The 23760-nt window shown below is 42.2% G+C and overlaps 4 protein-coding genes across 8 annotated transcripts in view; 2 read left to right on the plus strand and 2 right to left on the minus strand.

The window, feature by feature from the left end:
* Positions 1–424: 424 nt before the first annotated feature.
* LOC136440130 (zinc finger protein 585A-like) lies at positions 425–4874 on the minus strand. 2 transcript variants are annotated; one of them, XM_066435972.1, is made up of 2 exons: positions 4725–4874; positions 425–3534 (listed from the first exon to the last, which is right to left on the minus strand). In XM_066435972.1, exon 2 carries the CDS (start codon positions 3530–3532, stop codon positions 647–649), a length of 2886 nt encoding a protein of 961 aa, XP_066292069.1. In that variant the 5' UTR covers positions 3533–3534; positions 4725–4874; the 3' UTR covers positions 425–646. The 2 variants fall into 2 exon arrangements, with proteins under 2 accessions (XP_066292069.1, XP_066292068.1); XM_066435971.1 differs by having other exon boundaries at positions 425–3539.
* Positions 4875–5485: 611 nt separating this feature from the next.
* On the plus strand, positions 5486–9868 carry LOC136440109 (zinc finger protein 84-like). Its single transcript, XM_066435933.1, has 2 exons — positions 5486–5572; positions 6164–9868. The coding sequence occupies exon 2, from the start codon at positions 6169–6171 to the stop codon at positions 8053–8055; it is 1887 nt and encodes a 628-aa protein (XP_066292030.1). The 5' UTR covers positions 5486–5572; positions 6164–6168; the 3' UTR covers positions 8056–9868.
* Positions 8179–8742, plus strand: LOC136440526 (zinc finger protein 436-like). Its single transcript, XM_066436575.1, has one exon. The coding sequence runs from the start codon at positions 8179–8181 to the stop codon at positions 8740–8742; it is 564 nt and encodes a 187-aa protein (XP_066292672.1).
* Positions 9869–10317: 449 nt separating the features above from the next.
* Positions 10318–23760, minus strand: part of LOC136440108 (transmembrane channel-like protein 7) — a 382010-nt gene continuing 368567 nt past the window's right edge. For all 4 annotated transcript variants that reach the window (XM_066435932.1, XM_066435928.1, XM_066435929.1 and 1 more), the window contains 11 exons: positions 23077–23237; positions 20029–20176; positions 19320–19481; positions 18595–18770; positions 17677–17791; positions 16291–16388; positions 15528–15711; positions 15120–15250; positions 13843–13998; positions 13188–13266; positions 10318–12552 (listed from right to left, as the gene is read on the minus strand). In XM_066435932.1, coding sequence (XP_066292029.1) covers positions 12331–12552; positions 13188–13266; positions 13843–13998; positions 15120–15250; positions 15528–15711; positions 16291–16388; positions 17677–17791; positions 18595–18770; positions 19320–19481; positions 20029–20176; positions 23077–23237 — 1632 coding nt within the window. In that variant the 3' untranslated portion in view covers positions 10318–12330. The remainder of the gene's footprint in view (positions 12553–13187; positions 13267–13842; positions 13999–15119; positions 15251–15527; positions 15712–16290; positions 16389–17676; positions 17792–18594; positions 18771–19319; positions 19482–20028; positions 20177–23076; positions 23238–23760) is intronic.

Consider the following 23760-nt stretch of genomic DNA (forward strand, 5'->3'; position numbering starts at 1 on the left):
AATATCTATGTTTATTTATGACAAGAAATCTTGATGTTGATCATCTAAGTTATCAAATATGAATTAGATAACTCAAGCAATGTTAGCTCTATACCATGAACTTCACATTTGAGGATTTGAACTGCACATGGATAGATAGGTATTACAAATAGCCCTGTACCCACAAAAACTCACACATGTAGTACTTCTCATCAATGTATTTTGCTAAATGCCCACCTATTCTAAATACACTTATACTACTCGCAAAAATGTATATACTGTGTTTCGAAGTAGAGACTCCAAAGTAGTTTCTTTAAAAGGATTTGTTGATTTTGTTAGAACCTGTTGTAAGTTGGAATTCATTATAGCACAGAAATGTCAAAAGGTTAAAAAAACATTTTGGGAAATGGGGAACATTACACAATTATCTTGTTAATTAGGAAACACGTTTTGCAAACTGTTCTGGAATATTATTTAGGTTTGTCTTTACACCGTCTACATTTTATGTATACCTTTGATTTCCTACTACATGTACTGTATCATACTTGAAATGAAATAAAAAAATAAGCAAATAAAAAAATAAGCAAATAAAAAATAAAAAATTATTTTGCTATGTACAAAGTACTTCTCAAAATCTGCTTAGCGCACCACCACAAAGTCAAAGGGATCACATTTGTAAATTTTTTATATTATCTGGGTTCTCGTATATCGCAACAGGACATGCTGGTGACGTGTCCATGTCCACCACCTCCCACACATGTACAGCATCACCAGACGGAGCGTGTTTTGCTAAATGGGCGTCTAAATGTGACTTCCGCACTGCAGAATAATCACATTGATCACACTTGTATGGCTTTTCTAAAGAGTGAGTTTTCTTATGCTTTGATAAATTAGACTTCCCAGCTGTGGTGAATCCACACTCCCCACACATGTAGGGTTTCTCCCCTGCGTGCTTTGCTAGATGGGTGTCCAAACTAGCTTTCTGCATGGCAGAATAATCACACTGGTGACATTTGTAGGGTTTTTCTCCAGTGTGAGTTCTCTGATGTTTAGATAAGGTAGACCTTTCTGCTGTTCTGAACCCGCACTCCAAACATATGTAGGGTTTCTCACCAGTGTGTCTTGCCAGATGGGCGTCCAAACCGGACTTCCGCAAAGAAGAAAAGTCACAGTAATCGCATGTGTATGGTTTGTTGTCAGTGTGCTTTGCTAGGTGTCGGTTCAAATGGGATTTCCGACAAGCAGAATAGTCACAATGGTTACACTTGTAGGGCTTTTCTCCTGAATGCGTTTTCATATGTTGGAATAAGTATGCCTTCACGGCAGTGCCGTATCCGCATTCGCCACAAACGAAAGGTTTCTCACCCGTGTGTTTTGCCATGTGATTGTTCAAATGGGATTTCCTTACAGCGCTATAGTCGCACTGATTACAAGTGTAGGGTTTCTCACCAGTATGTGTTATTAGGTGGCTGTCAAAATCGGCTTTGCGTGCTGCAACATAGTCACAGTGGTCACACTTGTAGGGCTTTTCTCCATGATGTATTTTCAAATGTTGTGATAAGGTAGACTTTAGGGCTGTTTTATACCCACATTCCCGACATAAAAAAGGCTTCTCACCAGTGTGTGTTGTCAGGTGATCCGTCAAATGGGATTTTCTAACAGCACTATAGTCACATTGATGACACTTGTACGGTTTTTCTCCGGTGTGCTTTACAAGATGTTCATCCAGAGAGAGTTTATGTGCTGCAGAATAGTCACATAGATCACATTTGTAGGGTTTTTCTCCTGTGTGTGTTGCCATATGCCTGTCCAAATGGGATTTCTGTACTGCTGAATAGTCACACTGGTCACACTTGTAGGGCTTTTCTCCTGTATGGATTCTCTTATGCCGGGCGAGCATAAACCTCCAACTCGTGGAGTATCCACACTCCCTACATATGAAGGGTTGCTCACCAGTGTGTTTTCGCACATGCCTGTCCAAAGTGTTTTTAGTCGGTGCAGAAAAGTCGCACAGATTACACTTGAAAGGTTTTTCAACTGTATGGGTTTTCAAATGTTGGGATAAGCTAGACTTTGTAGCTAATCTATACCCGCATATCCCACATGCAAAGGGTTTCTCACCCGTGTGTGTTGTCAGGTGATCTTTCAAATGGGATTTTCTAACAGCACTGTAGTCACACTGATCACACTTGAAGGGTTTTTCACCGGTGTGCTTTGCTAGATGGTTGTCCAGAGAGAGTTTATTTGCTGCGGAATAGTCACACTGATTGCACTTGTAGGGTTTTTCTCCAGTGTGGGTTCTCATGTGCCGTGCTAACTTATCGCTACGAACTGTTCTGTATCCACACTCACTACAGACATAGCGCTTCTCTCCGGTGTGTTTTGCCATGTGGATGGTCAGCGTTCCTTTTTCTGCAGCAGAATAATCACACTGGTCACACTTGTAGGGCTTTACTCCGGTATGATTCCTCTTGTGTATGGAAAAGCGAGACCTCCAAGCAGTCCGGAACCCACACTCATCACAGACAAAGCGTTTCTCACCAGCATGTCTTGCTAGATGTTCGTCTAGAACGGATTGCTTTGCTGCAGAAAAGTTACACTGATCACACTTGTAGGGCTTCTCTCCTGTATGGGTTGTCTTGTTTTGAAGTAGGGCTTCGCCATGATGTTCTATGTTTGGGGACGAAGAGTCAGTCTTCTCAATCTTCACATGAAACGTTTCCTGGAGTAACGCTTGTTCTTCCCTGTCCTGCTGCCTGCCCATGTCTGTTGTCTGGTCCTCCCTGCTCCTTGTCTCATTCCCAGGACGGCCAGGATGCAGACTGTCAGCAAAACGTTCACAACCGGGATCAGCCATCTCTATTCTGTTGGGGGAAAAACAATCCTGCTCTATATGTGAGGATGAAGAGTCCATTTTCTCAATCTTCACATCAAACGTTAACGTTTCCTCGCATGAAGCTTGTTCCTCCCAGTCCTGCCGCCTGTCCAAGTCTGTTGTCTGGTCCTCTCTCCTGCTTGTCTCATTCCCAGGATGTCTGGGGCGCAGTTCTTCAGTTGAACTTTCACAACCATGATCAGCCATGTCTGCTCTGTTGTGGGAAAAACAGTCCTTTTCTAGATGTGCTGATGATGTGCTGTCAGTATTCCTTAGTTTCCCATCAAACTTTTCCTCCCATGAAGCTTGTTCTTCCCAGTCCGGCTGCCTGTCCATGTCTGTTGTCTGGCCCTCTCTGCTGCTTGTCTCATTCTCAGAATGTTTTTGACACATAGAACTTCCACAACCAGGATCAGCCATCTTTTCTCTGTTGTGGGCAAAACAAATGACGGAAGGGAAAGGAAGGTCAGACATGTGACTCTGTCCCTGTTCTAGATGTGATGAGGAGTCAGTCCTCTCAACCTTCACATGAAATGTTTCCTCGCACAGATCATGTTCTTCGCTGTCCTGCTGCCTGCCCATGTCTGTTGGCTGGTCCCCCCTGCTGGTTGTCTCGTTCCCAGGATGTCCGGGACGCAGATCTTCAGTAGAACCTCCAAAGCTGGGATTATCCATCATGACTAAGCTGTGAAAAAAGAAACAAATGATTCTGTACATGTGTTTTTTTAACTAGGTTTAAATTCTGGATACTACAACTATTACTACTTCTACTACATGTGTACTACTATACTACATTGCCTTTCCCAAAACATTGGGGCATGTCAGAGGATTGAACCCAGGACCAGGGCGCTAGGTTAGCAGTAAAAGGCAGGTTCCATTTTTGGATTGAACTTGAACAGAAGAGACTAAATCAAATAAGAATGCACTGGAGTTGACAAAGTATTTTTATGCGTCATAGCCGCTAATAATGCTGGTTGGTTGGTTTGGTTTGGTTTGGTTTGGTTTGGTTTGGTTGGTTGGTTGGTTGAACCCGGTAGAGTCAGACTTATACATTTGCATTAATAATACATTTATGTATATGTACATGTATATATGTCATCACTCATAAATGCATGATTGCAGTTACATATTCTTTACATATAGACATGGAGTCAAATGACCAAGCGGCCAGGCAAGCAGGCACGAGATCGGAAGATCCCGGGGTTCGATTCCTGGCATTCCTGGCTAAATAAAGTGATAGATTGTGTCCTTGATAAAGGCATTTAAGTAATTTTAACGGGACTTTCCCCACTCCAACCTGATGTAAACATGGGTTCCTGACTACAGTTGGGGAGGTAAAAAACAGTGGAAGGAGACAGATGGGCCCTGCCTTCCAAATCCAACGCAATGCCCTTAGCCTTAGGCAAAGTGGATAACAACTCAAAAGGCTTTGTTACTACCGTTACTTACGCATACAAATCCACATGCACCTGAAAACTTGCAAACTCACTACTAGTAGTATGTCACTGTCGTCACGCCGTGGTAACCTTAGTGGAATCACCCACAGAGGCAAGTATTCTCTACATCTATATACTATAGATATACTAGTATATATATAGCAAACATCAACATAATTCATTTCAAGAATTCACTACAAGAAAATCCATTTTTTTCGTACCCGTGATATTTCAAAAAATCTTTTATCCTCAATATTATGGTTGCTTCTGGCACCTACAAGGACATAATATCATGCCATTGGCACGTACAGTTCTTGCACTTTCTATGCATTCAGGGCGTTGCCCCCCTCCCCATCATTATATTTGATATGCGTTGAAAAATACGTCCCAAAAACACTACAATAACTTGTTATCGCCACTGCATTTCCACATACCTGAGAGTTGGCAGAAAGAAATAGACTTCCTGACAGTTTTGCCTAGGTTACATTGTTCTTGTTGTCTTGAAATACGTCGAAAATCGTGTCAAATTGATGAGAAAAAGCGCACACGTACACAAGATGGCGGAATCGTCTTTCTTTCTCCAGGTCAAGGGTATTGTCAAAGGTCAAACTTTGTATACCCGATTATCCACCTGATGTCGAATATAAACCGATGGTATTGTAGGGTATTTCAATATATAAAACAGGTGTTGTACTTCTGAACCACACAAAATGCAAGTCCGCAGAACTACATCTGATGTAACGTTAGTTTGTTGAATGCAAATAACTAACGTTAACATTGGACAGGGAGGTTATATTACTTTCAGTTCGCAAGCAGGTATATATCTAGATCCTAACACAGTGCGTGGTTGTATGCTTAGCTTTTTCTTTTACCGAAATAGATTAAGAATAAAGCCCAAAAATAGATAGCTGTATGACGGCTCGAAATGTTAACTCCCAGAGCCTCAGCTGTACATAACAGGTGACCCTAGTTCTACTATGGAAATACCCGCATGCAAACAGATCAGATACTAGCTAGTACCTCCCACTGACTGGGGGTTTATTTAGATTGCAAAATATATCAGATGTGGTTTTGTGGTCAGACCTTGAATGAATGATTCACACGTCCCATACATGTCTTACTCCTACAATGTCATCGGTTCGCCAGTGACATGAAGTGGATGTTCAGGTTTGCAAACTTTAACCTTTGACCGTACCCTTGACGTGGAGAATTTCCGCAATTCGAAGAGCTCGCTCACGAATCTGACACGATTTCCAGCGCATTTCAATACAACAGGAACAAGGTAACATTATAAAACTTCCCAAGAAGTGTGTGTATGTCTTTGCGTCAGTGCCTAGGTTTAAAGTGACAATAAAGAGGTTATCGCAAGTTAGCATGCGCAGTGTTTTGGGGACGTAGCTCAATAATTTGGTAGCGGCTTCACGATTTGAGGCTCCTGGTTCCAATTAGTCCGGGAAGGGCATCCTTATTGAAGCCACACCGTCTTTCGGAAGACAGATTAAATGGGGATCCCGTGTTCGACTAATACAACATGGTAAATATTGTGTGATGTAGATCTGTGTACCTCAACAAGTATCAGGTGCAGGTGCAGGTACAGCAGTTACGGGCCGGCAGTTACGTACAGGTACTGTAGGTCCTGACCAGTAATACGTAACTTAGATAAATTTAGTTGATTGTTTGACATGTTTTTAATGAGCTGTCGTTTTTAATGTTAAATTGTCAGCTTTTATGTGAGTATTTACATATTCTAGTATCAAAAAAGGATTTACAAACCAAGTTTTCTTAATTTTCAAGTGCAAGTGCATCTGTAACTTGATTTTGAAAATAACATAACTTATTCTTTTTTCATTTGCTTCTTTATTCAACAACTTAGTCATCATGGATAATCCCAGCTGTGGACGTTCTATGGCAGACCTGGGTCCAGAACTTCCTGGGAACGAGACAAGCAGCAGGGAGGGCCAGACAACAGACATGGGCGGGCAGCAGGACTGGGAAGAACAACCTTCATGCAATGAAATATTTGATTGGAACCTTGGGAATACTGACAGTACATCATCAGCACATCTGGAACAGGATTGTTTTTCCCACAACAGAGCACAGATGGCTGTTCCCGGGTGTGAACATTCTACTGAAAATCTATGTTGCAGACATCCTGGGAAGAGCAGGGAGGACACGGGCAGGCAGCAGGACAGGGAAGAACAAGCTTCATGCCAGGAAACGTTTCATGTGAAGGTTGAGAAGACTGACTCTTCGTCCCCACATAGAGAACATCAGGGCAAAGCCCTACTTCAAAACAAGACAACCCATACAGGAGAGAAGCCCTACAAGTGTAATCAGTGTAACTTTTCTGCAGCAAAGAAGTCTGTTTTAAATGAACATCTAGCAAGACATGCTGGTGAGAAACGCTTTGTCTGTGATGAGTGCGGGTTCAGGACTGCATGGAGGTCTCGCTTTTCCATACACAAAAGGAATCATACTGGAGTAAAGCCCTACAAGTGTGACCAGTGTGATTATTCTGCTGCAGAAAAAGGAACGCTGACCATCCACATGGCAAAACACACCAGAGAGAAACGCTACGTCTGTTCTGAGTGTGGATACAGAACAGTTCGTAGCGATAAGTTAGCGCGGCACATGAGAACCCACACTGGAGAAAAACCCTACAAGTGCAATCAGTGCGACTATTCGGCAGCAACTAAACTCTCTCTGGACAACCATCTAGCAAAGCACACCGGTGAAAAACCCTTCAAGTGTGATCACTGTGACTATAGTGCTGTTCGGAAATCTCATTTGAAAGATCACCTCACAACACACACCGGTGAGAAACCCTTTGCATGTGGGATATGCGGGTATAGATTAGCTACAAAGTCTAGCTTATCCCAACATTTGAAAACCCATACAGTTGAAAAGCCTTTCAAGTGTAATCTGTGCGACTTTTCTGCAATGACGAAAACCACTTTGGACAGGCATGTGCGAAAACACACTGGTGAGCAAGCCTACATTTGTAGGGAGTGTGGATACTCTACGGGACGGAGGTATATGCTCATCCGGCATAAGAGAATCCATACAGGAGAAAAGCCCTACAAGTGTGACCAGTGTGACTATTCCGCAGCACGGAAATCTCATTTAAACATCCATATGGCAAAACACACAGGAGAAAAACCCTACAAATGTGATCAGTGCGACTATTCTGCAGCACATAAACTCTCTCTGGACAACCATCTAGCAAAGCACACCGAAGAAAAACCCTACAAGTGTCATCAATGTGACTATAGTGCTGTTAGGAAGTCCCATCTGAACGATCACCTGATGACACATACCGGTGAGAAGCCTTTTTTATGTCATGAATGTGGGTATAAAACAGCCCTAAAGTCTACCTTATCACAACATTTGAAAATACATCATGGAGAAAAGCCCTACAAGTGTGACCACTGTGACTATGTTGCAGCACGCAAATCCGATTTTGACAGCCACCTAATAACACACACTGGTGAGAAACCCTACTCTTGTGACCACTGTGACTATTCTGCAGCACATAAACACTCTCTGGATGAGCATCTTGCAAAACACACTGGAGAGAAACCCTACAAGTGTGATCAGTGTGACTTTAGTGCTGTTAGGAAATCACATTTGAACGATCACATGACAACACACACTGGTGAGAAACCCTTCGTGTGTGGGGTGTGTGGATATGAAGCAGCTCTGAAATCCAACTTATTGCAACATTTGAAAACACATACAGAAAAGCCCTACAAATGTGATCAGTGAGACTATTATACTGGTCGTAAGTCTCATTTGAACCGCCACCTATCGAAACACACCGGTGAGAAACCCTTCTTGTGTAGGGAGTGTGGGTTGAGGACTGGGGACAAGTCTTTCCTCTCACAACATATGAAAACTCATTCGGGAGAAAAACCGCACAAATGCGATTATTGTGACTATTCTGCATTGCGGAAGTCCGGTTTGGACGCCCATCTCTTAAGACACACGGGTGAAAAACCTTACACATGTGAGGAGTGTGGGTACAGAACATCCGACAAGTCGAGCTTATCTAAACATCAGAGAACTCACACTGGTGGAAGACCCTACAAATGTGATCAGTGTGATTATTCTGCCATGCAGAAAGCCAGTTTGGACACCCATCTAGCAAAGCACGCAGGGGAGAAACCCTACATGTGCGGGGAGTGTGGTTTCACCACAGCTGGGAAGTCTAATTTATCCAAGCATAAAAAAACTCACTCTTTAGAAAAACCACACAAGTGTGATCACTGCGACTATTCTGCGGTGCGGAAGTCACATTTAGACGCCCATTTAGCAAAGCACACTCAGTCTGGTGATGCTGTACATGTGTGGGAAGTGGTGGACATGGATACATCACCAGCATGTCCTGTTGCGATATATGAGAACCCAGATAACATAAAAAAACATGAAAATGTCATTGATGTGACTATGTAATAGTGCACAAAGCAAATTTTAAGAACTACACTTTGTATGTTGTACATAGCAAAACACACTGGTGAGAAGCGCTACATGTGCAAGAGAGTGTGGGTACAAGACAATTAATAAAACCTGTGGGGTCGTGTGACGTAACGAAAGGGTTTTTGACTCAGAACCCAGCGGTCCCGGGTTTGAATCCCCTGACGCCACCGATCTTGTGCCCTTGGGAAAAAGGCACTTTACACGACTTTCCTCACTCCACCCAAGTGTAAAAACGGGTATGTGTTTGAGTCACAACACCAGCAATAGCTGCCTGTGTTCCAGGTGTATTGCAATTCTAATAAAGATCCCCCTAAAATCTATCCACATGCAGCTCAAATCCCCAAACAATTAACCTTTAGCACACTGAGTTGTCATTTGGCACCCAATTCCCTATTAGTTACAGGGTTAGGCAGCAGGGAGAAGGTTAATCAAAAAGTGTTTGGAAATTCATACAGGTATAAGTAATATGAAGTGTATGGTATAGAACTAAAATGGTTTGAGTAATGCAATTGATATTTGATAACTTAATAAATAAGATGACTTCTTTAGTCTTAGATAATGCTTTTTAGATAGTGTTTGTCCATTTTTACTTTGGGACAAAGTCTTTTGTTATTCTGGCAAAGAATTGTGACCCCTTAAGTGACCAAGAAGAGATAGCAAGAATAAAATCAAAATGTGTGTAGATTTTGCTGAAACATATTTGTAAAAGAACCAAGCTTTTCTTAGTCCTTTATTTGCATGAATGTACAATATAGATAATGTAAATTCTTGTTGTCCCTGTGCAACTACACGCTTAAATTAAGATAATTATTATTTTGACAAATATCCACTATTTAATGCAATTCTGTAACATTGTGTTCTTATATCATAACAATATATTATGTAATACTATGTGCATTCACATGCAAGGGTAGAGATTGATATCTGGCAGAATCAGTCATTCTATCAGTAGAGATCACGAATTGAATCTCTCTACTTCTCACATCATCTGCTGCAAAATGGTATTAGATACTCACATTGCTGGAAAGCATGATAGGTTTTGTTTGTGTGAAATTTGATTTTGAACCTTAGCCTTACTTGTGGATATACAATACAAAGCCAGTCAACGTGTGGAAGAACTCTTTGTTTACTGTCATTACCCCTTTTTTCAAACGTTGCCTGACACTAATGATAGAGACTCAATTTTAGCTATGGAGTAAAGTTTTAATGTTTCATTTCATAAATGAACACCTGAAATTGTTCATAGAACAGGGAATTATCAGAATAGCGATGAGTACGCCGGTATCATTCATATCCTTGTTGTGAACTAGCTTTATAGGGCAGCGTGGTATGTACAGGGGAGGCCCAGGAGGTAGATAATAAGCATTTTGATATAGTGGTCTGGTCTGTGATATAGTGGTCTGTTTTGGTCCTTTTTCATATAACTAGCTCATAATGGTTTGTCAAATGTTCATGTTCTTCAAATAAACACACAATTCATTCACCTCCAAGTAATCACTTAGATATAGAAACACAAGTTCAGAGTTTAAAACATATATATTCAACAAGGAGTCTTTTATTACACATCAAGACATGTACAGACAGTGTGGTCAAATAAAAGTCATTATAAGCTTTGTTTTTTAAAAGTTCACAAATTATATATACACACAACACTTGCCAAGTCGTACATTTCGCTCATAAAAACATCTTCCCGGAAAATATAGATTTTTGGCAGGTAGATTTTTTGTCCAGGCACTTCTTACTATCTGTCACAATTTAAAACTTCTGATTGTAAGTTAGTCATCACACTATATACATGTTGGGTAAAATCATCTGATTAACAAGACTATGTACAGTCTAAATACTTTTAAAAATCACGTCTTCCATTTGTACAACAAGATTTGATTGTCAAGATTAAAATATGCCTTGCTCTTAGCAAGCAATTCAACATCTATCAGTAAAACATACCGTAAAAATCCATTGCTGGGTCAAAGTTTGTTAAGTTTTGAGAACAGAATTCAAATAGAAATTCGTAGTCTTGTAAAAGACTGTCATTTGCTAGCATGGCAGCTAATTGTGACGAAATCATGTAAAATTCAAAGCTCATCAAAGTTAACCCAAAGTTAGTGAACAGTAATTTCCAGATTTAAAACAGACTGATAAAGCAAAGTTTTCTCCAAGAAAAGATTAGCAGTTAAAGATACATGATTGTGTAAAACTTCCTTGGCACACTCACAATAACTCTGTGAACACCATGACTCCAACAAATAAACCTTAAACTTAAAGAAATGAGAAAGTTGCAAAAATTTGCAGCATATTGCATGGATATATGAACATAAAGTTATAATAAGTAACTCTCATGCAGACAATAACTTTTCTGTATTGGCATGAAAGTTCATTGAGTTGGTAAAATACATTATGAAGAGAGAAAAGAAGACTGAGTGAGTCAGTCGTTAAGTCCAATTTTTAAGTTTGAGAACAGTTCATCTCTCATAACTTTTCTGTAAACCGTATACAAAACTGTATGAAATGTAGTGGCTTGACCTATGTATACTTAATACATATCAGATCATGGTACTATAACTTAGTATAAGTTATATTCTTCAAATCATAGTGAAATTGGCCCTCCAAATATTTTGTTCAGCAAGCAGCAAGACAACAAATTCAAAGTCACAAATAAAGGACAAATACTAAAGGCTCATAAAATGAACTGCCAAAATTGGTCAGTGGTCAACAATAGTCTGTGATTGTCGTAAAATCCTGTATGCACTAGTCATGTACTTGAACATTGTGTTAATAGTGAAATTCCAGTCGCTTTTCAATTAGGAAATGTGGCTTTTTAAACTTTTGTAATTTTGAAAAGTGTTCAAAGGCACTTCAACGAGTATTCTTGTGGAATGGAGGGTAAAAAGTTTTCTGACCTGGAAGTAAATTCTAGCATAAATATGGAGGATAACAAAGCAAATATGCAGATAAACACCACATTTCAAACTTTTTACTTGCAAAACCAGTTCTGAATATCCGTAGCTTCCAATCAGGTCAGGTACAGGGAAGGACTGGAATGGTTTAGAAAAGTGTAACATAATTTTACAGAATAACCTGGTTCACTGTTCGAAATTGCCATGCACAGTGTGATTCGTTGTGGGGAACATGTCAAAGAAGAAGGCTACTGAGACATAAACAAAAACACTGGATATGTTATCAAGCATTGTCTAGACATGCTAGAAAATAACTGTTGACATGTACAACTCAAGCGGGTATCTCACTGGATTGAAGCACGTTGGCGACCTCACTGCAACCGAGCAATTTGACAAAGCGCTCAACAGGTTTCATCGACAAAAAGTGAATCTTTTTATGCTTTGTGTGTTCTGTTGCCTTATTTCTAATCATATTTGTGCATTTTGCATGATATTCCATCATAAACTCAAGGGTAACAAAAAAACAAATTTAGGCCACAGCGAGGTCGCCAACTTGCCACAGTCCAGTAAGAAAGGCCTTAGCTAAGCCTTCACTTTTGACCTCATGAATATGCAGAGTTCAAACCATGAATTGGCTCAGAAATGTATCTGACAGTGAAACTTTTTTTCACCATCCGTCGTCGACCGAGTTTGGATGAGAGGTGTTGTTGTCCCATGCGCTGCTTGGCACTCTGGGCGGCTGACTCTCGTTGTTGTAGCCGTTCGGTGCCTGTTTGGCGGCGGCAGCTTTTCTGTCGGCCTGTGCCTTGTTCTGCTTCGCCCTCGTGGGGTCAGTCGTCCCTTGGAGCTCGTACACTCGCTGTAGCAGGAAGTGCTTGTCTTTTCCCTCCTGTAGGTTAGGGGAGAATGCAAATTAAGAAAAAATGCTTGAATGTACAGTAAATTCTTATGTATTTATTTCTGTTTTATTTAGCTAGGGGGAGACACTGTTTTACAGTGGGGCAATGATTACAACACTCTTACACTGAATCTCCACACTCAAGACTGACTAATAAATACAAAGGTCTAAACTTTTAACTCGCTGTATGGCAAAGCTAGTGCTCGTCTTTTCCCTCCCGTAGGGCAGGTGATGATGCAAAATTCATGAAAAATGATTGCACCAAAAATTCCTTGACAATTCTAACACTGTATGCACCTGTAGCACAGCATCTTCAACAATTCTAGTACATGCAAATAACTAGCCTAACTGATCCCTCCTACAGAACAGTTGAATTCACAAATCAAAAGCAACAAAGCCCTGGATGACTTATGAGGGTTACATCCTAATGATGTGATACCCAACAACGCTAGGGCTGACAGAACAGAGGACAGTCCCCCTTGTGAGAACTGGAAGTCAAGAGTATATATATTATTTTCCCTTCCCATATTCTCCAAGACTGTTGCTGCAAACATCATCATCAATGAATCAAAAGCACATGTATTTGGAAATCTGGAGAGAAAATATTAAATTGAATCATGACTTACCAAGATCAGTTGATCCTTCAGCACAGCAACCATCTTTTTGTGTGCAACTGAAAGGGCACGGAAGTAGTACAGCAGCAAGCTGCAGCAAAAGAAAGAAAACTGGTTACTTAAAATCATCAGAAACACAGAGCTACCTCTATAGGCATTTTTTTTTACACCTTCAAGTTGGAAATATTAAAAAGTGAACGTCGCAATTTTTTGAAGCGTGACATTAAAAAATCAATGATTATCATCATGATGTAATCAACCAAGTAAAAAGGATCATGATAATCATTTTCAAAAATCATTCATGTCCTAGCCACGGTTTTGTTTATTGCAAATTGAGTGCTTCAACTGCTTAAGACTTATTTTGAAGTATTCTAAAGTGTTTAAAAATTATGTAATACGGGCCCATTTTAGATTGAGTGACATTTTGGAATACAAGAACCTACCAAAGAATGAGCCACATTTTGGCATACAATAACCTACCATAGAATGAGTCATATTTTGGAATACCTTAAATGAGCCACATTTTGGAAATTGCAATAACCTACCATCATAGAATGAGCCACATTTTGGCATACAGTAACTTGTAGATTTAGTACTAAAAGTACACATCTTGGAAGACAATAACCATGCCATAAAATGAGCCACATTTTGGACTACAGTAACCTACCACAGAATGAGCACAGCTGGGACCAGGAACCCGGCGGACCCCAGGAAGAAAAAGATGTCGCGCACCACCGTCGGCCAGCCCGCGATAGTCTGTGTCACGATCTCAAACATCGTGTTTAGGGAACGGAACGGTCCACATGCTCGGGAGGGGTAGATCCTGCAAAAACAGCAACAAAAGTTTAATAAAAGTAGCTAATCATTGGAGTGTGTTAGATACATACCTTTAGAAATGTTTTGATGTTTCAATGCCCCGTTCAATACAACTTTGCACAATCACTACAGCAGGAGACGATTGTCCACATCCATATTTATATAATTATGATACTCAAATAACTTTTCAAGGTGAACAAACATCTGTCATCATAATGCAGTTAACGTAACCCAAAACATCCAAGCCTTCCGAAAATAATTTCATCAGGTTGGTAGAATATAGGATATGGGAGATTCTTAATACACAACCAGGTATTGTTCTCACCTGCTAACGTTTTGGTGTCTGTCAGACACCTTCTTCAGAGCTTCTGACTGGAGTATTGCTTCTCACCACTATAAGTAGCCGATGTAGGTGGCGCTTTTGCGGTGAGAACACTGTCCCAAATATGGCTAAGTTTGTATCCCCCCTCGTCTCGGTTCATCACTGGTGTTGTCTTCCTTATCCGAGGGGGGATACAAACTTAGCCATATTTGGGACAGTGTTCTCACCGCAAAAGCGCCACCTACATCGGCTACTTATAGTGGTGAGAAGCAGTACTCCAGTCAGAAGCTCTGAAGAAGGTGTCTGACAGACACCGAAACGTTAGCAGGTGAGAACAATACCTGGTTGTGTATTAAGAATCTCCCATATCCATCCAAGCCTTGTCTTTGGTGAACAGAAGTAAAAAAAATAATAAGTGTAATACAAGAATGTGGTTTTAGATTAATAAACAAAACAGTAAAACTGTTGGTAAAAATGCTCGACAATAACAATACTCACTGTAAGGCTTTCATCTGAAAATTACTTAATATTGACTCCCCAATATATTGTAATTCACTTTTATCTTCACGGTAGCAAAATTTCGCGGTGTTAGGAAAAATGGACAATTTTTCACTGAACTTAAACTTCACAGTGGCGCCATGTGATTTACAGAACGGATGTGTGAAGGAATCATAAATAAAAACAACAGGTTTTTTCACGGTGATGATAAGTTCACGGTACAGAGGTGACCGTGAAAACAGTGAACATAAAGTTACAGTCACTGTGAAAGAAATAAGAATTACAGTATTAAGAATGACGCTACTTACTGTACAATGCCGATGCCCACAGGGATGATGCACAGCAGGAAGGACACCAGCAGGATGACCATGAAGAAGGTCCGAGACTTGGAGGCGCGGAACGGTTTGGTGGACGGCACGCAGTTGTGCATCAGGCTGAGCTGTCGGGGTCAGAAAGAAAAAAAATTGTTAGTTCAAACGGCTTGATCGACCCAATTTCCACTCCAAATATCGCCCAAAAAGACAGTTACTCAAGCAACTGGATAAAGTTTTGAAACAGTCAGACGTTTCAGACAGCATCTGCTGTCTTTCATCAGTGTATCTTTAATTACCTGAACAAAACGTATGGTATTTCTATATGGAGTGTTTTGCACAACACAAGCAGCCGCTAAATATACTTGTGCAATGTGTTGTTGCAATTCAACAAAACTGTCTTACCTTTTTCAGGTAGAAGAAGATGAAGGTCTTGATGACGCAGATTGCGGGCAGCATGGGGGCGAAGAAAGTTCCGATCCAGCAGAGCGTCTGCGAGTACACGATGTCCAGAACGTTCTTGGGGATCTGGAACTCCTGATAGCCCACCACGTCCTCCAGCTTGTCCTTGAACCTCGACACAATGAACCTGGGGAAACAAGCAGTTGTCTGTGTTAGTTGTTTTACTCATAGAAATCCACTTGGTCTGAAAACTGCTTTGCATTGAGGTCATGAGGGAGGACACAAGCGTCAAACAGCTTACAATGTGAGCAGCAAGTTATGATTCTGGAACTTCAAGGCTTTTTAGAACAATTTAGCCATGAGTGTGAAGGCTTGCACATGTTGCTGCATGTGTGACAGTGGCTCAAAAAGCACTCAGCCTCATCCAGATATGTAAGGCATAAGTTTGATTTTGGGACATTACTAAAAGCAAGGAGGTTTTATTAATTAATATTTATCAATTAATAGAGAAGACTTCTCTATCAAACCTCCTTGCTAAAAGTTTATCCAGCGCTTGCAAAGTTTGAAAGGTTGTCAACAAAAAACTTGCTTGGATGTGACACCTTACAAAAATATGCAGGCAAGAGAAAGAACTGTATGTTAGTATAACTGCCCTTTAGCATAACACACCAGCTGATGAGAAAAAGACATGAGCCACAGCTGTGATCTTAGCTGCATGGGTCTGTGGTTGGGGAGTGTGAACTCTTTAGTACTGGACTACACTCACTTTCTGGGAAACTCCACAAACAGTGTGACGGCTGTGCCCACCAGGAAGTCCATGATGACCAGTTTGTACATCTCCTGCCCAACGTACGTCTCCCAACACTGAAACAATAACACAGTTTACGGTAAGTAACACTGCAACGCACTGGAACCCATCAAGTCATCCACAACGTCCCACAGAAGAACCTTCCTCCCAGCCACCGTTAAACTCTGGAACTCTCTGCCACAGGACATTGTGACTCTTAAGGACAAATGCAAGTTTAAGTACAATACAGCCACCTTAGTGTCCCTCGCCAGCGCCCTAATATATAGATATGGGTCAGCTGCTAAGCTAAGGCATGGTGCTAAGCATAGAAAAAAAAAGTCTCAGGGCCAAAATGTTACAGTACAAAATACAACCAACATCACATCAGAATCTCAAATAGCTACACAATCATGCAAACTTCAAAAGACACTTTTTCAAAACGTTACTTCAACTTTAATCATTTTGTTCAAGTGTTGTATAGAATATGTTTTGTATTGTGTGGTGCATTGTTACCGGAAATTGCTGCCTAGTGCTCAACACTATATTACATTTTTGCATGACAAATGAATTAATGATAAGTGAAGTCAAAATTTCTGGAACATGTTTGAACTGTAATTGCTCATTCCTTGACAAAGACTGGAGCTTAGCATGAAAGTTCATCTGTGTTGGTAGAATGAGACGGAACGACCTCTTAAAACAAGGTTCCAAGAACACAGGCGCCCGAGCACTATGAACTCAGAGGTACATGTATCTCAACATATCCACATCGAGTCTCCGGGACACTCAGTATCGTAAGAAGGAGTGAAAATCCTTGATTCGGAACCGGATTTCTTTGCAAGAGGAGTAAAGGAGGCAATCTACATCAGAGATCTACCTTGAACAGAGACGGGGGGAGACACAAGTTATCTGGCATGTATGACCCGCTACTGCGATCACGTGTCGCTGACGTCACGTTGCAGTAGCCGGGTTCATTCCTTGAACAGGGTTGATGGAGTCAACCGAAAATTTGGGGTAAGTCCCAATTTCTCTTACAGTGTTGGACGAAAAGTTCAGTCTTGTTAATAAAGACTGAAGCTGTACAGTGGAAAATTTGGGTAAGTCCAACTTTTGTGTTGGAAATTACAGTTCAAACTTGTTCCAGAATGACTTCAACCAACACAGATGAACCTTGAAGCAAAGTCAAAATTTGTACACTGCAGACAGCTTACCCTGATTTCCACATCACAAACCTGACACACAAGAAGTTCTAGGTTCAAACTCCTGACAGGTCTCTATGTTGTTTGGCAAGGCAGACACTCAACCCCCTAACCAATTGTACCAGGATACATATACTGAAGAAATATAAGAAATTGTGCATCAACTTACCCTGATTTCCTCGTCACAGACCCGACACTCGGCGTCTGCGTACGATGAACAGGCGATCTGCGTGTACAGGGTGCCGAGCAGGGTAGCCACGGAGGCCAGGCGCAGGAAAACCGTTCTGCAGAAGAGATTTTCAAATATCTAATGAGTTCTACATACTAACAGTTATCATATCAGATTCCTTTATAATATTATGTGATGCTGATTTTTTAGGATTTTTCTTCATCGCATCAGTTGATTGTGCATCTGTGCTGAAGTTACTTTTCTTTGTAAAGAGTTTTGAAAATCACCTGTGTTATCTTATCTGGTTGAGCAATGACAAAGAAAGACTGAATGCAGCCAGAGGTTGTTTCCACAACTACCTGAGCTGCAGAACACAGTGGATCATCATCAATGACAAAGACTTGAGTTGCCCTCCCATCCTCATTCCTCGACAAAGACTGGAGTTGATCAGTCGAAATGTGGGTAAGTCCATTACTTTTTTGGGTTGGCAATTCAGTTCAACTTTAATCCACAAATCTCATCGAGTCCATTGAGCTATTACAGGTTTGAGATCACTGTCACCCGCATGCTTCGAGCTGTGCTCAATAAATCCTGGAAACAACACCCCACTAAGGCTGAACTGTATGGAACATTACCATCCGTATCATCAACCATACGAGAGAGAAGGGTACGGTTTGCAGGACATAGCTACAGAAACAAGGAAGAACTTGTAAGTGAACTCCTGCTCTGGGCACCAACTCATGGGCACTCCTGTGTCGGGCGACCCCGACGGACCTACATAGACCAACTTGCTGGGGATGTAGGGGTGAGGTCTGAAGACCTAGACCAACTAATGGCAGACCGTGACGCCTGGAGGGAGAGAGCAACCTTAGTCCGGGCAAGCCGCCCGATATGATGATGATGATGATGATCACCCACCTGAGCAGCGTCATCTGTATCTCGAACTCGGGCGAGTAGTCCTCGAAGCCGACCAGTTTGTCGAAGATGATGGGGACGATCATGTTGAGGCCGGTGATGGTGAGGGAGGGCGTGTAGGTCACCAGCAGCTTCACGAAGGCGTCCGTATCTGTAGCAGTGCCGTACTGGGCCGTCCACTGGAGAAAGGGTTGAGAAAGTCAGATTGTTACAAGAAGTAAGCTAAGATGAAGAAACACAACCCTTTACCAAATGTAATTAATTTCATATCCCACAGAACACAGCATGGGAACAAAGACATTAGATCTCTTCTTCCATGGACTAAAAGTATAGTATAGAGCATCTATAGTCTCTGCCTGCATCGCCCAACATATCAACACAGATACTCATTTATATACCCTGTCAGGTTGCACTTGTCACCTCATCCTCAGTCACTGTTGAAAGACAGTTTGACTCTTTAGAGAAGTTGTCCAGTCGCATAATTTATTTTGTACTTAATGTGATGTTCTACATGAATGTGTGGGGCATGAATGAGTACCACGTTTGAGGAGGAGCTTCAAATAAGTTCAAGGGGATGGGCTAGCAACCCCTCCATGCAAAAATATACCCTGCTTCTGAAACAGCAAGGAAACTTGCTGCCCTATGTGCCACTTAAAGAACTACAAGAATCTGAACAGAATTATCATGATCATAATAATTATAAATCATATGTCATTGCATGCCCTCACCTCCAGAGCGAAGGTACTGGCATAGTAGATGAGGAAGCCGCCTGCTCCAAGGATGGCCAGCACGAAGATGTTCACCACGAACCGGACGGTGTAGAGGCGGCATTTCTCCCCGCCTGTCCGCTTGGCCTGCTTCTGCAGGATCCGCTGCTCCTCAAGGTCAGTCTGACAGAAGTAGGAAATAACATTTATTATTTCATGATCATAAATTCTACATCATTCTACAAAGTAACACAAAGTGACTTAAAAGTATACAGGTTTACCAAATTTGTCTAATCCTTTGTCTTCTTCAAGAACAGACCCATCCTTGCTTTTAAACCTTCAAAATGGAACGTGTCATGCAGTTCTTCAGAGACATTTTCCCCCAATTTCAGATTCAAGTTTTCATCTTTAAGTTTACCTCTTACTTTATTCCTAATCTTACTTTAGATATCAGAAAACTAAAGAAAAGCATTCATATATACATCTTCAAGTTGAAGGTGACCAGGTTTAGGACTTAATTAGTTTCACTCTTATGAGAGGATTCAAAATCAAAGATGGAGCTGATTTCAATGTCCATACAATGTTCCCACTCCTTTCTTCAACTGCTGAATTTTCATCCCTTAATTCCTGTGAGGAACATGATGGAATTACATTACGTTTTCAGTAAAAAAAGATAAGAAACTAAGTTTAAGTGTATGCCACTTTCAGGTATTGTAAGAATGACAAGAACCTTGAGTTCATATCTGATCTGGCCGTGTTTTAGGTCAGCTGCTCGACCATCGTTGATGCAGAAGTCCCAGCCGCCGAACACTTTGTTACAGTAGGTGTAGAACTTGTCCTCACTGCTTACCAGAGACTCCTGGAGACCCTGGGCAGAACTGCAGGGGAAAGGAATGGGCAGTACATGTAAGCAAAGACTGACATAATCTGATGTAATACTAGTAAATCGTTGAGACTTTTGCAATGGTCTCATTTTCGCATTGCTTTTTTCATGCTGAATTCATGACACTGTGAATATGTATGACTTGTATGACTTCTGTGCTACAGAATTGTTTCAACCATGAATTGTAAACACCACGAAAACATCATTTTTCCTCCAACCGCAAAATAAAACAACCGCGCATCACCAAGTCAATGAATTTTACAGTTCCATGTGTAGCATCTCTACTAGTGTACAAAGCCTACAGCCAGGAGTTCGCCACCCCCAGACCCGGGGAAGACCACCGAAGAGATGGAAAGACCAAATTGTGAAGGACACTGGCTTAAACAGTCGGGAAGCAGAGGCTAGGGCAAGGGACAGGACTACATGGAGGATCCTCCTGGAAAGCAAGGGGCCAGTTTCTGGCCTGAGCACATAGGCAGGTAGGCAGTAGGCGTGTAGCATCTCTCTTGTATACATTGAGGCTGTGTACCATTTAATGTACATGTAACATCAGGTGCAGCTAGAAGTACAAGAACAGCCTGAGGTTTCAGTACAGGTCCAGATCGAAAAGCATTTACCTGAAAGGTGGTCTTCAATGATGACAGAAACATGAATGAACAGTCAACACACTTTAGGCACCTTACGCAAATGAAATCTGGTACTGATTTCAAGTACCAAACAATGTTCTGACTCATTATAGTAGGATTGGTCTGGACCAATCGTAGGGAATTACGCTGGAGGAAGCGACCTCTGACCTCCGCTCGTGCCACGCTCCCACAACGCGAAATCCGCCGCCTTGTGCGGCCGGCTCGCCTCCCCTGCAATGTTAACGCAGGGCCGCGGTGTGCAACCACAGTAGCGTGCAAGGACTCCCAGTACCGTTGTCCACCTGGATTCGCAGTTCTAAGCTAGAGTTCCACCCGAAGACTGATTCCGGCTGTCTCTACACTGTTCGTAATCTGGGGCGGCGTTCTGCAGCGAGGTTTCTTCATCAGCTTGGGACTGCACACCCGCCTGCCCCGTGTGAGTTTCCCCGACATATACATTCTGAGCCTTCATCAAGCCTCTCAACCTACCGTGCGACGTTTCCCAACTGCCGAGGCACACGAACCTGCCAAGAAACCTGCGGGTTGCCGTCCCACAATAGCGTATTTACAGAGAGTCTACAACGATCGGACCGACAGCCCCCCTCCCTCACTCACTTCCCGCCCTTGAGGCGGGGTCTCGCGAGACTTCGGCCCGTGATTTGAGCAGCCATGTCTCTTCTCGCGAACCTAACAACTTATCCACGAGCTTCCACGAGCGGTAACTCCTCATCGCACGCCCTCCTCCCTTTCCACCCGCACCTACACGGTCTACAAGAATGCGGTGTGCATCTACAGCAGCGTACTCAAGGCTCCCCACTCCACGTCGATGCGACTTAACCTTCCGGTCCGACTCGGAGTCCGCGGTAGCGTCCTGCAGCGAGATCGTCATCAGCCTGGAATACTACGCACACCCGAAACTCTTGACTCTTTCCAGTAGAGTAGAGTAGATTAGAGTAGTTTAGCACAGCCAGATTGACAGTTCATCAAGACCAGCTCCAGCTGCGTGCCGAAGACCCCCAGTACCCGCCCACGGCCCACTTCACAGTACTAAGTGAGAGACTCACGCCGACGTACCCTTCCCGGTTTGTCTCTACGCTGTTCGACAGTGCCCGGCCGGTGACGTCCTGCGGCGCGTTCTTCACCAGCCTTGGACACTTTTTATGAACTTGAATATCTAGCTACCTTCTAATTTAGATTCAGCACTACCACTACAACTAACTACTTTTCCGCTACGCGGTTTGGGGCCCTCACTACCCTCGGCTTGGCCGTTGATGTCTCTGTACAACCATTATAAGCCTCCACCACAGAGCAGTTTCACAGATTAAAGACATCACATGCCCCAAACCGCCTAGCTTTCTCCTTGTATTGTCTATGTGTACGTAAGTGTAATTATAGTAGGATTGGTCTGGACCAATCGTAGGGAATTACGCTGGAGGAAGCGACCTCTGACCTCCGCTCGTGCCACGCTCCCACAACGCGAAATCCGCCGCCTCGTGCGGCCGGCTCGCCTCCCCTGCAATGTTACCACCATCCCGCCCTTGCTGCAATCTCAACTCGTATCTTAAGAACTCATAATTTTTTTTTAAAACTTACCAACACTGTACGTAATACATTACAGTTTGTGTTGTGACCGCCAAGACCACAGTCTTTGGCCGTTGATGTCTCTGTACAACCATTATAAGCCTCCACCACAGAGCAGTTTCACAGATTAAAGACATCACATGCCCCAAACCGCCTAGCTTTCTCCTTGTATTGTCTATGTGTACGTAAGTGTAATTATAGTAGGATTGGTCTGGACCAATCGTAGGGAATTACGCTGGAGGAAGCGACCTCTGACCTCCGCTCGTGCCACGCTCCCACAACGCGAAATCCGCCGCCTCGTGCGGCCGGCTCGCCTCCCCTGCAATGTTACCACCATCCCGCCCTTGCTGCAATCTCAACTCGTATCTTAAGAACTCATAATTTTTTTTTAAAACTTACCAACACTGTACGTAATACATTACAGTTTGTGTTGTGACCGCCAAGACCACAGTCTTTGGCCGTTGATGTCTCTGTACAACCATTATAAGCCTCCACCACAAAGCAGTTTCACAGATTAAAGACATCACATGCCCCAAACCGCCTAGCTTTCTCCTTGTATTGTCTATGTGTACGTAAGTGTAATTTTTCTTCCAGTTAGTACTTTAGATTTTCGCCTTTTTGGTACAAAATACTTGATGTTTTCAGTCACAAAACATGCATAATACAGATCACTGTAAGTTCTACTCACTTTCTGACCATGAGGACGAGGCTGATGAGGAAATACGACAGCGCCGTCAGGAGGTACGCCAGCGGGAGGTTGTAGGTGAAGTTGTAGCCGTCCGTCTCCTGGATGTTCTGTATCGTGTTTGGGTAGAACCCATAGAACAGGTGGGTGTCCTCCATGATGCCCTACAAACAGCAAATATAGAACATCAAGTTGTCATATTTACACTACTTTAACAGAACATCTCATATAACCCACAGAGCAGGTAGCAATGGGACAGAATGTCACTTTCAAAGTTGCCCCTTTATGACTGTGATATTCTCAAGACTACCATAGAACAGGAGCACCCTCCATGATACGCTACAAACAGCAACAGACCATCAAGTTGTCATGCTTACTATACAGAACGTCATGACAGAAAGTTAGATCACCATGGTTAAATAGAATATCTGATAGAATCGGTAGATTAGGTGGCTGCTCTCCATGATTCTCTAGCAACAGAGATAGAACATCAAGTTGTCATGGTTACAATATAGAACATCATGACAGAAAGTTAGATCACCATGGTTACATGGAATAATCTAATAGAACCAGTAGATTAGGTGGCTGCCCTCCATGATTCTCTAGCAACAGAGATAGAACATCAGGTTGTCATGGTTACAACATAGAACCCATGAAGGTTACAGAGAATACATGTATCTCAAAGAA

Source organism: Branchiostoma lanceolatum, chromosome 8, assembly GCF_035083965.1.
Source record: "Branchiostoma lanceolatum isolate klBraLanc5 chromosome 8, klBraLanc5.hap2, whole genome shotgun sequence".
NCBI classification, from domain to species: Eukaryota; Metazoa; Chordata; class Leptocardii; order Amphioxiformes; family Branchiostomatidae; genus Branchiostoma; species Branchiostoma lanceolatum.